Source organism: Gossypium hirsutum, chromosome A07 (genome assembly GCF_007990345.1).
Source record: "Gossypium hirsutum isolate 1008001.06 chromosome A07, Gossypium_hirsutum_v2.1, whole genome shotgun sequence".
NCBI lineage: Eukaryota > Viridiplantae > Streptophyta > Magnoliopsida > Malvales > Malvaceae > Gossypium > Gossypium hirsutum.
In genome coordinates this window covers 19,203,261-19,218,768 of record NC_053430.1, presented here as the reverse complement: position 1 = coordinate 19,218,768, position 15,508 = coordinate 19,203,261, and the positions used below count along the sequence as shown (strand labels likewise).

General features: G+C 32.0%; 1 protein-coding gene and 2 long non-coding RNA genes across 3 annotated transcripts; 2 read left to right on the top strand and 1 right to left on the bottom strand.

Annotated features, from left to right (window-relative positions):
* Positions 1 to 298: 298 nt before the first annotated feature.
* Positions 299 to 2,370, top strand: LOC121232191 (uncharacterized). Its single transcript, XR_005930463.1, has 3 exons — positions 299 to 342; positions 1,366 to 1,439; positions 2,284 to 2,370. It is a non-coding gene; the product is annotated as an uncharacterized lncRNA (long non-coding RNA).
* Positions 2,371 to 7,573: 5,203 nt separating this feature from the next.
* Positions 7,574 to 14,443, top strand: LOC107912979 (uncharacterized). The gene is made up of 18 exons (XM_016841374.2): positions 7,574 to 8,807; positions 8,899 to 8,988; positions 9,084 to 9,285; positions 9,376 to 9,502; positions 10,112 to 10,204; positions 10,336 to 10,417; positions 10,495 to 10,554; positions 10,630 to 10,682; positions 10,791 to 10,957; positions 11,840 to 12,053; positions 12,454 to 12,511; positions 12,597 to 12,653; positions 12,743 to 12,991; positions 13,231 to 13,298; positions 13,383 to 13,439; positions 13,541 to 13,634; positions 13,747 to 13,887; positions 13,996 to 14,443. The coding sequence occupies exons 1-18, from the start codon at positions 7,863 to 7,865 to the stop codon at positions 14,086 to 14,088; spliced, it is 2,850 nt and encodes a 949-aa protein (XP_016696863.1). The 5' UTR covers positions 7,574 to 7,862; the 3' UTR covers positions 14,089 to 14,443.
* A 368-nt stretch (positions 14,444 to 14,811) lies between these two features.
* On the bottom strand, positions 14,812 to 15,508 carry LOC107912980 (uncharacterized). Its single transcript, XR_001688380.2, has 2 exons — positions 15,283 to 15,508; positions 14,812 to 15,062 (listed from the first exon to the last, which is right to left on the bottom strand). It is a non-coding gene; the product is annotated as an uncharacterized lncRNA (long non-coding RNA).

Here is a 15,508-nt window from a genome sequence, read left to right as displayed (position 1 = left end):
TGACTAAATTGAATAAGGAGTAAAAGTTTAATTATAAATAAGTAGGAAATAATAAGGACCAAATAGGGAATTAAGCCTATTTAGGAAGATGAGGCGGCAAAAGGAGATTTTTACTCGGTTATATAGTATAATTTTGACAAGTGGATGGTAAAATAAATAAATAAATAAATAAATTATTATTATATATTATTAGTAACTAAAGTGAATAAAAGAAACAGAGTAAAGAAAAGAAACAAAAAGAATAGAGAAAAGAGAAAAGAAAGCATTCGAGCAGGGGAAGGAAAGAAGAAAATAAAAGAGAGAAAAGGGGAAATAGGGTTTTTGAAGCTTGGAGTTTAATTGGTAAGTTCAATCATGTCCTTTTCTCTTAATTTTGATGTTCTAAAAGTATTAAAACAAGGTTTTGATAGAATTAAGTTAGTAGCTTAGAAGTTTTTAAGTTTTTAAACAAAGTTCATGTTGAACAAAATAATGAAATAGGGGTTTAATTGAATGAAATTAAGTTAGAATAGAGATTGAAATGTAAAGTAAACTATAAGTTATGTGTTTTAGGGACTAAATTGAGAAAAATTAAAAATTAGGAAAATATGTTGAAAATTTAATAGCTAAATTGAGTTTAAATGAAATTTGAATAGAAATAAAGTGTGAATTGGTGTTGTAAATTTGGTTATTAACATTTTTCACAAAACAGTTTTGGGCAGTGGTAGTGTTCTGATTTTGAAAATTCACAAAAAAATGAATAAATCGAACTAGATAATGAAAAAAATATGAAATTAAAGCTTATTGAGTCTAGTTTCTTATAGAAGAAACGATGTAAGCAACAGAATTATAGATCATGAGATATTATAAGTTTTGAGAGACAAGGTCAGAATGAATTCGGATTCTCCTGTTCTAAATTTGAAAAATCATTAAAAATTGTATAAAACTAATTATAGGTTGGAATTTATATGTTTAAAATCCTTATTGAACCTATTTTCAATATAATTAAACGGGAACATCGTTCGAATCTTGTACAAGGAGATAATCAATTTTTAGTGAAAAATGGTCAGAACTGTTTGACAGCAGAACAGGGACAACTTTAAAGAATAAACTGTACTTATTGGCTAAACCAAAAATTCTAAAAATTTTATGGTAAGAAGATATGTGAGTCTAGTTTCGGGGAAAATTAGTGGATCTTAATTTGGAGTTTCCTAGCTCAATATATAAATGATTTAGTAACAATGACTCAAGTAGACAGCTTTGAATGAACATATAAGTAAACAGTGGAATTATATGTATAAAAATGGTTAAATTTGCATGTTTAGGCTCATGGATTAAATTGAATTGTGTTATATTGATGATTATAAATTATTATTATTTTCGTAGTTAACAAAGAACCCAAGACATAGGCGCACAAAGGAAATGAGAAAGCTATCGAGGATTAAAACGAGAAATTCACGGTTTGTATTACTATAATTCAAATTACTTTTTATTAAATGTTTTATATCAATTCTATATTTAATAAGTGAATTATAAGGTAAGTATTGATATTTGAGTTGAATGAGAATTGAATTGAATGGTGAATGTGTATGTATAATTGAATTGTAAATTGATTTGAATGTGAAAATTTTAATTGAAAAGTAATCTTGGAATGGAAATGAAAGTGAATTGAGAATTGAAATACCCTATTAACTAGTTGGGCTAAGTCGGATATAATTGGCATGCCATAGGATCTGGAAGTGTACGGGAATTTGCCGGCTTTACTGATCAGGCACTTTATGTGTCGTATTTCAGGCACCTCATGTGTCGTATCAAGCACCTCGTGTGTCATTTTAGGCACTTTATGTGTCGTATACTGATCAGGTACTATATACCATTTTAGGCACAATGTGTTGTACTGGTGTGTTGGGTTGGAATCCGTGTATCCGTCAAAGTCCGGATTTGTTAATAGGGTGAATATCTAAAATGAGAAATTTAAAATAAATTGATTGATTATATTATTGAAATATTGAAAGAAACGAAAAAGTTGAATAGTGGATTGAAATTGAGATTGAAAATGAAAGGCGTGAACTTAATGTTCATGTAGTGATTGAAATTGTTACATGTAATATGTGATGGAAACTGAAGAATAGATAAAAATGGTATCGTTATTATTAATTAATGAAAGTTTAAGAATGAATTGATATTTGTGAAATTAGATAGTTACATGTTTGGTAATTAAAATTCTTTATTGCTATTATAATTTGAATTATGGTAATACCATTGAGTACGGAATACTCAGCATGCGGTTGTTTCCGTGCGCAGGTTAATAGGAGTCTAGTACCCCGGTCCAGCATCTGAACGATCCCGACTCCAGCAAATTTTGGGTGACGTTTTCTTTCTTAATTGAAAGTGGCATGTACTAGGTGTTGTATAAGTTATATAGATATACTTGTAATGTTGGTTATAAGAATGGTATACCACATTTTGTTATTAGTTTGATAAAATGGTAAATATTATATTATATAATTTGGTATTAAGTTAGAATGAAAAATGAATGAAGTTATTAGTTAATTTGGATTAATATTATGAATGTTTAGTTATTAAATGACTATGTTAATGAATTGGTTATGATTTAGATATATTTAGGTTTAAATTGTTTTTGATTGTACCGTTGGTTTTGGATTAGTTTGGTTTTTGGTTTGAATTTGAAGGGGGTTTTATGTAAAAATTAAGAAGAAATGCTATCGAAATTTTTGTAAAAATAAAAAAATAAAAAATCTCTGAATATTCGAACAAGTCCCGTTCCATTCCACTTTAATACTTGTGTTGGGCTTCGAAAGTCCATTATAGGGACATAATTCTTCAATTATACTATGAATGTTATAATAATTGTAAAATATCCATAAGTTGTCTGATATATCCGGTAATGCCTCGTAGCCCTTTTTCGGCGACAGTTTGGGTTAGGAGGTGTTACACAGTATGTATGCCCTATTTTGCCATGGCCTAGACAGAAGGGCATGTCTAATGCCGTGTGAAGCACACGGGCGTGTGATAGTTGAAATGTTGAAAATTTTCTAAGTTTCTGAAATTTGTATTATGTTACGATTTAGTCCCGAATGTATGATTAAAGTTTGTTTTGTTTGATTTAAGTACATAATGGATGTGAATGAATGTTATTGATTGACTTATGATGTTTCTAGATAAATAATTGTTCTAAATTGAATTACAAGTCTGGTAATACCTCTTAACCTATTCCGACGACTGTTACGGGTTAGGGGTGTTACATCAGTTCATATAACAAGTTAATAGCTTATGAAATCACCCCCATCAATTAGAAAATAAAAATGAAAAGGACAAGTTAAGGCTAAAAAAATCCAATAAAAGAAGAAGAAGCAAACCCATTAACGAACCTTTAGGAAAAATACAATATTTTTTAATAGAGAAAATAAAAGAAGAAGACCAAAACAACATTTATATCATGATAATGAAATGACCCATAATCAGATTATAGTTCTTTTAACTGCTCAAAATTTGAAACATAAATCAATTTAGTTTCAAGTTCCTAGTTCTATTTTCAGGAAAAGAGATCTTAAAACTACCCATAATACACAAATATTATTTAATCAACACATATGAAAAACCAACCTTTAGGAAAAAATACAGTATTTTTTAATAGAGAAAAATAGGGGAAATTTGGGAAAAGAAAAGAAGAAGACCAGAACGGCATTTATATCATGAAAATGAAATGACCCATAATCAGATAGTAGTTCTTTTAGCTACTTGAAATCTGAAACATAAGTTCTATTATGTAATATGAAATTTGAACATAAGTTTCTAGTTCTATTTTCAAGAAAAAAGATCTTAAAACTATCCATAATACTCAAATATTATGTAATTAACACAAATATATGAAAAACTAACCTTTAGGCAAAGAAAAAAGTAGCAGCCACAACCAAGAACAAAGCAAAAAAGTAGGGAGAAACCAACAATAATGATTGTTTCAGTTCCCAATTCTAAAAACAAGTGACTGTTGTGTTCCCAAATCTAAAAACAAATAAGGTTGGGATAGAAATTAATTTAACTTTCAAGGATAAAAAAGTAAAATAATAAATAAAAGTATGAGTACTTTTGTCTATTAAAAATATCTGGTGTTTTATTATGCTGAATTGGTGGTAAAACTTCAAGTCAATTTTGAGGCTATCAGTGTGATTAAAATGAATTTCATTGCACTATTGATGCTCATCCAAACATAGCATTAGTTGATAGCAGTTTTTTACACTAGCTACACCACATTGGAGTTAATTGCCAAACCAAAAGAAGTGTAAGTTATGGGCTTACCTAGTCAAAACAACAAGCAAATTGAATCCTCAATGACTATTCGACAATTTTGGCTTTTCCCCGATTATCTCCAATTTGATACATTTCTCGATCTATTCAATTATTTTAAACAAGTCATCAATACCAAATATTTTTATATCATTCCATGATATGCATGAATCTATTTAATTTTATTTTTTAAATGCACCTTAAGTTTTTCATTTTATTCGATTTAGTCCCTAAAACTAAAATAACAATATCTTTCGATTTTGAGCTTTGATTTCAAAATCGATCTCAATCACATCCCTTAAGGACCCTCTACTATCTATTATTATAGAAATTTCACATCAATTTTACAATTTATTTTGCTTTAGTCCTTATGTTCAAAAACTAACAATTAAACATTACAATCTAGTCCTTTTTTCACATCTAATCTTAAAATCTATCAATTTAACATCAATTTCTTCAAGAAAAAAACAATGGAAACTTTCAAAAACTTTAACAATTTTTCAAGTTGGTATATGGGCTAGCTAAATTAAGCTCTCATGACCTCAAAAACATAAAAATTACAAAAAAAAGAGAGACTTAATTGCACTAACCAATTTATTACTGAAAGCTCAAAGCCCTTGCAATGATTTTCTTCTTTTATTTTCTTGAACAATCGGGTATAGGAGGATGGAGAAGATGATGATTCTCTTTTAACATTTGATTAACTTTAATTAATCTAGTTTAATTAAGCTAATTGTGTTTTAATTAGCTTAATCCACTATAAGCCACTTACTTATATTAGAAATTAGTTTAATTATCATTTTGAACCTTTGGCTAATTGTAATTTAATCCCCTAAGTCTTTGGTCAATTAAAAACTTATAGCAATAACAATTTTACAATTTAGTCTTTGTACCCTAATTAAGTAATTAATTGAAAAAAATGAAGGATCAAACTTTCATAAACTTTTATATCAACTTTGTAAATGTTTATATTTAATATTTATAGACCCAGTTTACGAAAATGGAATTTCAAAATCGCATTTTCTAACATCACTTAAAATCGAACTGTTACATATAATATGAATTTATAAAATATCATCACTATGTTCTTTACAAAACGTGACGAAAATAGTAAATCATCAGTCTTAAACTTTAGTAACATACCCAATGCGACGAACGTGGTGACTATAAATTTTACATCATCAAATTCAAATATGACATAAATGGAATTTTGAATGACGTTATTTTAGACGCGGCTTGTAGTAAATGTGGCATTGAAAATGATGGATTATAATTAGAGGAAAGAAAATTGTTACAATGTTAGAACAGAACTTATGATTCCACGTTAATTGCGATTAGTGTTGGAGCGTTCACATCATTTTTAGATTAAAAGTAACTTTTTTTTTTTTAGTTATCTTGAAATCAAATAAATAAAAATGATAATGTTTTATAATTTAATATAAGCTATAATGGTTTCAAGAAATGAAACTATCAAAGGAAACAACAACATCAATTAGCGACCAGAGAAAGCAATTCATCAATTCATTAGTTTGATTGAAAAAGGAAATTAAAAAAAAACAATTTAATTAACTAATTTCTTACTTAAACACACTAATTGATTAGCTTACATTTGTCATTTCTAACTAAATAGCTTTAATATTAATATGGTCAATTGGTTAATTCTATTAAATCAAAATTTCCGAAACAAATTAATAATAATTACTTTTCAATTTGGGTGTACTTGAAGGGTTTGGTACTACCACCCTCTCGTTTTTCATTTAAGGTTTTTAAAATTTTAAATTAATAAATATAAATTTGCACTTTGATCCTCTCTAAAAATAATAAAATTTTGATTTAATCTTTTAAAAATTATAAATATATATACTATTAAATTGATAAAATTACCCTCTTACTATCACAAAAATTATAATTTAATTTTAATTCTCCTAAAAAAAATTTCGATTTCATCTTTGATCTTGTGTTACGTAACAAAAAACATATTCATTAAAGACTTTCGAAAAAAGTCAATCTTTTCTCACAAAAAGTGACTTTAGATACCATTCACAAAACAAGAGTATCTTTTGATCAAATGGTACCATATGCGCTAATAATTTCCATTTAAGGTACAAGGATTCAAGTACCTTATTATGTATGGATGCTCATGCCTTTTTGGGATGTAGTCATACACTACGCACGATTTTTTTTTTATGAGATATTCTATTTTATAAATTCACGTCATAAGTAATTTTTGTTAGATTGAAAGATAAAGTCTCAATTCAAACAATATTAACTTGTTAAAAGGTAAGTTGATTCCAAATTTTTTTTAAAAAAACTAATCTCTCCACAATAATATTATATGTAAGAGTTAAAAGAAAAAAATAAAAAACATTATATATTAAAAGTTGATTAAATGGATGAAAATTTAAAATAAGATGGATTTAAGTTGTTTTAATCTCTTAGATAAATCGAAGTAAGCATAATAATCTACTTGGATTGAGTAAGTTTGAATTTTTTGACTCTTATCCACGACCACGAACAATGGTAAACGCGCTTCGACAGCATGTGAGCCAACGTGTCTCTCATTGGACAAATTAGCCCAGCAGAATCTTTAAGCTCGCCAATAATTTATGTGGCGGAATCTGATTGGTCCAAAAAAGCCAAATCTGTAGCCGCGAAATTGCACGAGTTTCAGAATAATTAGGAGACAAGAAACCAAATATCGACTAATATAGGGATACCCTTCTGAATTTTACTAGACAATAATGCCCCTATATTTGTGGCGTTCTGGTTTAATTTCTTCTTTTCCTTTTCAAGTCCTTGTATGTTTTCTTCATTGTTATTTCCACCCCTAAAATATTTCATAATACTAAGAAGTCCTTGTTTGTTCTTATATTATTACTCCCTCCATCCCATCAATAATGTAATATTTAATTTGTTAGTTTTAGTTGGTTTTCACTGTAATATAAACTCATTTATAAATTGATTAAAAATCAAATACTAATGCAATAAGAAATTTACGAATTTCAACTTTTTTATATGAACTAATTATAATGTTTCTAACTCAATAAAAATTAAATTAAAATTTTTAGAAAATATTAATGGTCCTGCTAATAAATTTCTTTTAAAATAATTACTTTGACTCGTGGTGAAGTAACAAAAAGAATAGAAGGTTTCGGGGACCATATGAAAATAACAAGAATTAATGACGACCCTCATAGACAAATGCCAAAACGATGTCGAGGAGGGTAGTTCCGTCTTTTTGACAAATACAAAGGTTGTCGTATGAATTTCTTCTTCCTTTCTCTACCTTCCATTGTTTCCTTTTGTTTTATTTTCTTTCTTTTTTTTCCCCTCTCATCAAAGAAAAATCAAATCTCTTTCCTTCGATCGGTCAAACAAAAAAAAAAAAAAAAAACCCTCCCTCTTCTCTTTTTTTTTCTCGTCTTACTTAATTTCCGAAGACCCCTCGGAAGTTCATTCCGTTTAATCCATCTCATACATGTATTTTAAATTTGGTTTTTATTTGTTTCTGGCAACATTGTCTCCCTAGGGTTCTTGATTTGATCCGGTGTTTTTTTCCCTTTTATTTAAACTAAATGGCGAACGGTACGGAGGCAGGGGATTTCGTGGTGCTATCTCGGGTAAGGACGGGTCTGAAGCGTGAGTTCGAGTTTGCTTTGAAGGTTCAAGCGGAGATCTGTGGGTCTTTGGGTCGGACTCGGTCAGGGAAGGCCCAGAATGGAGGAGAGGCGTGGAGTCCAGGTAACAGGAGCAACAAGAAATTGAAAAAAGAAGTCAAGGATGAGAAAGAGAAGAGTGATTTGGAGCAATCTGTGAGGGTTGTGGAGGAATCTGTGGATTTGATGAGCGAAGAAGAAGCGAAAAGCGATGTGGAAGATCCGAAGAGAGAGGTGATTGGTTGTGAAGAAGAGGAGTCGAAGAAGGTCGATTTGGGAAAGGATGAGGAATTCAAAGATGGGATTATTGAACCAATGTGTGAAGATGAGATTGTCAAGGAAGTGAAGGGAAAAAGCAAGCCCGAAAAGGCTGTAATGGGTTCGCTAGAAGAAAAACAGGAGGAAGAGAAAATGGATGCTGACATTAGAGAGAAAGAAAGTCAACTGGAAAGAGCAACGGAGAATGTAGAAGAAGTAAAAGGAAAGGGAAAGGAGGGTTTGGTGATAGAAAGTGAGCCCTGCAAAGGGGATATAGGGGTGCCGGTTTTGGTTAGTTGTGAGGGTGATACTAAGATAGAGCAAGTGGTGAAGGAAGAGAAGCCTGTAAGGAGGTTTACTCGGTCCTTGTTGAAAGCGACGGTGGAGACAATGAAGGAAACTGCGGCAACAGATGCTATTGTCGTCAATGTGACTGAAGCTAAATGTGATGGCGGTGATATTACAGTCGGGAGTGTGGATTCTCCAATGACGCAGGAAGCAAGTGTCTCGACTAAGCTTGTAAGAAATTTCCCGACAGAGTTGCAGGATCTTTTGGATTCAGGTATACTCAAGGGAGCAAATGTGAGGTATGCACGAAGCTCGAAGGTATGGCTCTGGGGAAAAGTTTTTAGGTGATATGTTTGAATGCCTTGCTCTTTAAACTCAACAATTGGGTTTCTGAATGTTTATCATATAGGTTACAAGAGCTGCAGGGAGTAATGGGCTTCAAGGAATAATCAAGGGTTCCGGGATATTGTGTTTTTGCAAAGCATGCAAGGGCTCTAACGTAAGGGTTTGTTATTTGTTAATTTATCTTGTCATATGATGACATATTTTGCAAAATTGTGAATGCATTAATGTTGTGTTCTATCGTTAATTTAGGTTATTAGCCCTACCTTATATGAGATTCATGCAAGGAGCTCAAACAAGCCTGCAGAAAATTATATTTACCTGGAGAATGGGAATACCCTTCGTGATGTTATGAACGCATGCAGGGAGAGTTCATCGAGCATGTTGGAGAACACCCTGCAAATGGTGATTGGTTCTTCCATGAAGAAATCCCGCTTTTGTTTGAACTGCAGAGGTTGATTTTTCATTTCTTTTATATGTTCTTATTTTCTCATTCCTTATTGGTATTTATCCTAACCTTTTTATTTTTCTTTTATTGTTGTAGAGTCCATTACTAGAGCTGGCTCTGGGAAAGCTATGGTTCTATGTAATTCATGTCTGGGTGTGGAAGAGTCTCAAGATGGCTCAACTGAAGTGGCTGATGGAACGAAGGTTGCTGATGCTAGTGACAGGTATGGTTTCTTGGTTTATTGTTGCAGTATTTTGTTCAGAATCAAACTTGTACTAAACCAAGAATAATATGATTTGGTCCTATTAGATCTGTAATAAAAAAGGAATAATTTTTCTCTTCTGAGTTTGGAAGATGGAGAAAGATAAAATATTCCTTGCAGTTTCATCATTGATTGGAAACTTCTTGTCTAGTATGGTTTCTGTGGCATATTACAATATTATTTTAACCCTTAGTTGAATTTGCAGTTTTTTTGTCAGCAGATGCAAAAATTTTGGTCTTAATATTTATCAAATTTATTACTGTTGAGGCATTTTTATGCATGTTGCCGATAATAAAGAGTAGCAAATCGTGTGAATGTTAACTAGAAGTTTATGCTTGCTGCTTACATAATCTGAATGCTAGCATCTTTAAGATGCAAATGCTAAGGGATAGTTTCTGCATTGCATTTTACTCACTTTTTAATACTTTTATCTAGCATTGCATTTACTCGCATTTTAGTGGTTTTATCTAGTTTGTAGGATCAAAGAATAGATATTTCTGTTAATGTTTAACTCATTCAACCCTTTATTTTAACCTTTTTTTTCCTCTCTTTTTGTTTGTTTTATTTCAGTTCACCCAAGCCAAATGTGGTTCCAAAGTCACCTATCAGTGCATCAAAATGCAGTTTGTCACAAACTAAGAGTCAGGGAAGAGTAACTAGAAAGTAAGTATAGTTTTGTTCTTCTTTCTTATTTGACATTTGCTTTGTTGATTATGGTTGAGGTGGTCACTTTTGGCATAATTTTCTTCTTGATATTATAAAATGCCTTAATCTCTTTGATATTGCTTTCAAAGGGATCTGAGGAAGCATAAATTGGTATTTGAGGAAGATGGGTTGCCAGATGGAACTGAACTAGCATATTTTGTTCGTGGAGAGGTTAGTGTGAGCATATTTTAACGTAAAATTCGTCTATTCTAACTTTGTCTACTAAGTGGTGATTTGATGTGTTGCAGAAATTGCTTGTTGGTTATAAAAGGGGATTTGGAATATTATGCACCTGCTGTAATTCAGAGGTACCTTTTCCCCCCCCAATGAAATTGGATTCTTAAGTTCTGTGAGTTTTTATTTTTCTTGTGTGAAATGAGCAGATAAGCCCCTCACAGTTTGAAGCTCATGCTGGTTGGCCAAGTCGTCGCAAGCCGTAAGTTGTTCTTTGGTCTTAGATTTCTCAGCTTTGTTGTTGTTGGTCATCTTTTATCTTATAATTGATACAAACATAAGTGTGCTTTTGACATTCCTTTAATTTCAGTTTTCAAAACATTTACACATCAAATGGGGTATCTCTTCATGAATTGTCAATATCCCTGTCGAAAAATCGGAAGTTCTCTACATATGAGAATGATGACCTATGCAGCATCTGTTTGGATGGAGGGAATCTATTGTGTTGTGACACATGTCCAAGGGCTTTTCACATAGGTCAATTTTCAACTTTATCTTTGAATGTTCTCTTTATTGGCAACTTTTCAGGATTCGATTGTTTGTATAACCATTGTTGTGCTGGATGCATTTAAACAATAGTGGTGAAGAAAGTAATTCTCACATGTTGTATGGTATGTTGAGGTTAATGGCTTCCAAATTTGATATCTCTGATTTTATGGGAATGTCAAGCCATATTCTAAATTCTGAGCTTATCTGACTACTAACCTTTTGAACTTCCAAACTTTGTGAATTTTATAATATCTCACTGCCTACTGTTGTTTTCATGTGTTTACATCCTACTCTTTGTTGTCTTTTTTGTGTCAAATTATAACTATTATCTTATAATCTTTTGCTTCCAAGTTGAGAACTTTGACTTTGGCTCATGGTTGGACATAATTCTTTTCTTAACTGAATGGCTCTATTGGAGGCAAAATTATGTTCTGGTGAGATGCTCCAATTGCTGAAGTACCTATTTGGTTAATGATATTGCAAAGTAAAATTGACTATTTATGGATTTTAAGAATTCTTGGGAGTGATGGACATGTGAATGTAACTTGCTCTTGATGTGAGGTCTGTTTTGCCCTCCTTTTCCTCCTTATCATATCACCTTGAAACTCCACTCTTGTACCCTTCTCAGGACTTGAATTTTTTTACATAGTTATGGTCTATCCTTATGGTTAGGTCATGTACACTATGGTTTATGAATTTTACATCATTTTTTCATTATAACTATGTATTAGAAATTAATGAAAATTTGAAATGCAGTTTTTATTCTTTATCCATACAACCAGAATGTGCAATATCTGAGTTACTTCAGTTACTGCTTGTTATCAGTACAGATGCCTGTTGCACTCATGTTCTTTTACTGGCTGATTGCAGAGTGTATATCTCTTCCACGCATTCCAATTGGTACTTGGCACTGTAGATATTGCCAGAATACCTTCCAAAACGAAAAGTTTGTGGAACATAACGCCAATGCTGTAGCTGCAGGAAGAGTTGCTGGAATTGATCCAATAGAACAGATAACCAAGAGATGCATTCGTATTATCAGAACTCCAGAGGCAGAAGTTCCTAGTGTGTGTGTGCTATGCAGGTTGGGTTTATTCTTTTATGAGCATTTGAAATATTTCTATGCTACTTTGAATTATTTGTCTCATCCTGAAAACACCCCACTCTCTGACTTTCCTTCAATATTGTCTTATTATAATGTTCGCCTAACAAAATGTTTGCAATTACCTGTATATAAATGGCAACCAGTTATTAAATGAAATCTGAATTATGATCTAGAATTGGAATATCCTGGCCTGCTGAAATCTCTGATTTGACTAATTCAGAATCTGTGTTGGTGAGAAACCACCTCTCTTATCCTGAATACAAAACTTGTCATTTATTTTCTCAATTATTTGTTGCTATTGTTTTCCTGTCTTAATTTCTCTCTTCATTAATGTTTCGAACTTTATTTTCTTGTGTTAACACACTGTTGATATTTGCAGAGGTCATGATTTTAGCAAGTCAGGGTTTGGTCCTCGCACTGTTATACTCTGTGATCAGGTATCCTTTTGGTTCTGTTTGTGCTTAAGTTTGTTGTCTAACTTAATTGACTCTAATCAATCTTTGTTGATTTTCTCCTTGTCAGTGTGAGAGAGAATATCATGTGGGTTGTTTGAGAGATCATAACATTGATGACCTAAAGGTGCCATTTTCTTTTTCAGTCATAAATATTGCATAAATTTCCCATTTGGTTCTGTTTATAGATTATTATTGACACCATGTTCTCAACAGGAGTTACCAAAAGGAAAGTGGTTTTGTTGCACGGATTGCAATAGAATCCATTCTGCTTTACAGAAATTGGTCATTCGTGGGGAGGAGCAGCTTCCTGATTCATCTCTGGATGTTGTGAAGAAGAAGCATGTAGAAAATAGTTTACGGAGCAAGGCCAAACTTGATATAAGATGGAGGGTTCTCAGCGGGAAAATGACATCTTTAGATGACACCAGAGTAACGCTATCAAAGGCTGTTGCGATCTTCCATGTATACTATTTCCTGCTTATACTTCTTTAACAAAATCATTGCTTATCATCCATTTTATATAACATCATCATTAGCTAGATAAATGCTGATCTTGTTAAAGCCTATATGACAGTCATATAAAGCTTTAAAGTCTCGTAGTTGCCTCTTTGAATCTAATGAATGAGGCATCTTCTTTGTAGTTCGTACCAGAAGCTGTAAAGTACTAATCTAGTTTTGATATTACTTGTGTGATTTATTAGGAGCGCTTTGATCCTATAAGTGACTCTGGATCGAGTAGAGGTGATCTTATCCCATCAATGGTTTATGGGTAAGAAATACTCATCTTTTCTGCCTATCTTTGTGATGCTTGCTGATTATGCAGTGTGAATAATATCAATAATTGGTTTTGCAGGAGAACTGTCAAGGGCCAAGATTTTGGAGGCATGTACTGTGCAATATTAACTGTCAAGTGAGACCTCTTTTTTTTTTCTTTTTTTTCTCTTTCGTTTCTGTATTATGTTTTAGAAATTTGGGTGTATTTGAATGCCATTATTCTTTCTTGTTATGCAGTCAAGTGGTTGTGTCAGCTGGTATTTTTCGGGTTTTTGGGCAAGAAATGGCTGAAATTCCCTTAGTTGCAACAAGTACAGAAAGTCAAGGGCAGGTAATTCATCGCTGCTTGTCATGAGAAAACCTTAACCCATCAAAGCTCTTTTGTTCAATTTTGATGAGGCCACACAATGCAAGTCGTAACTAAATTAATACCAACATTGTAGGGTTATTTTCAATGCCTTTTCAGTTGCATTGAGAAGCTGCTGGGGTTCTTAAAAGTGAAAACCCTTGTGCTCCCAGCGGCCGATGAAGCAGAATCCATTTGGACAAAGAAATTCAGATTCAGCAAGATAACCCAGGAAGAGGTAATAACCATTTTATACTTACCTGCTTTCTTTAATGTTAAAACCAAACTGAACTTGATCTGGTCTATTGGTGACATGTAACAAAACGATTCTTTTAATATTGCACAGCTAAACGAATATAGAAGGGACTACCAAATGATGATCTTCCAGGGTACATCAATACTTCAGAAGCCAGTCCCGAGTGTTCGACTTATTGGATAAATGGCAGGATTAATGGCACAATTAGCGTTAGTGTTAACAGTAAAGGTGGTTTTGAAAGTGGCGAATCAGCAGCAAGTTTTTGAACAGATTTTTTGCTCCTAAAATGTACAGTAAGGGGTTGCTTTTAATACCTTTCTTTTTGTACAGGAAAAAGATAGAAGTCAATTAAATACTTCATTTTTTTTCTTCTGTTTTTTTTTTGCGTTTTTTTCTGGGTTTTTTTGTAGCACTGAAATAAGAAAAAAAAAGTAGCAGTCAAGAGTTGCGGAAAATATAGGGAAACTAGGGGTGGAAGTATACGATAAATTTCGAAAATTTTGATTTAGATTGATAATTTAATTGTTTATTCGTTTAATTTTGAATTAATTTAGATTTGGTATTTTAAATGTTGATATAATTATACGATGCTGAAAATTACAAATGAAACTTAATATAAATATAGTAATTTTTAAAAAAATAATATAAATATTGCTACTAATTTTATCGATTTGTTTTATACTTTTTAAACAATGCAATTATCCTGTCGTGTGAAAATTTCTTATTTTTTTTAAAATGTTTTTTGGTAATTCATTTCTTAAAAAGTACACGACTCCAGGAGATGTTTTTATGAAACTACCTTTGTAAAAAACCACAAGTTATGTGGGGTATCCCAGGGGATGTTTCCATTTTCATTTGGGCAAAACAGCAAGCACCTTCAGTCATAGGCGAAGAGACGGGGAGAGGTAAACACAAATGGAGATTCATGTCATACTTAATTCTTACAATATTATAAATATTTCCTAAACGAAAAGAAATAACCATTAATTAGCAAAACTGATGAATGATAAAGTTGTAATACTGCTATGTGAGTCCGAGCGTTAATCCATTGAAGTTTCATAGTAAACTCGTATCACTGAAGAAATAAATGACCTCCCTTGGCCTTTGGAAACAAACAACAGCAACTAATTGAAACAAAAAATTAAAAGGCACATCAACTGCAATTAGAGACATGGCGACAAGAATCGAGATTAGTAAGCAGAGATTGAAGGAGTTAGCCTAAGAGAAAAAAAAAACTGAAGATGCAGTATAGACAACAAAGAATTAAAAGGAACAAAAATGACATACCCAAATCTTCCTTTCAGCAAATCATATCTACATAAACCCATTTTAAAGAAAAAAGAAAAAGGACAGATTTTAAGAAGCAGAGAAACTTACCTGTGGAATCGGTAAGAGAGCTGAGAGTATTGATGGGGCGAGAGAGTGAAGCTTTTGGGAGAGAATGTTCTCAGCTTTCACGCGTAAAACAACTTGACCCAAATGAACTAACCAAATAATTTACATTGACTTGTTTTATTTTGCGGAATGGAAATTTCTGAAATTGTTTTCCGGAAAATAAAATTTAACTAACAGATATTTTTAAATGCAATGCAATAGGATATAA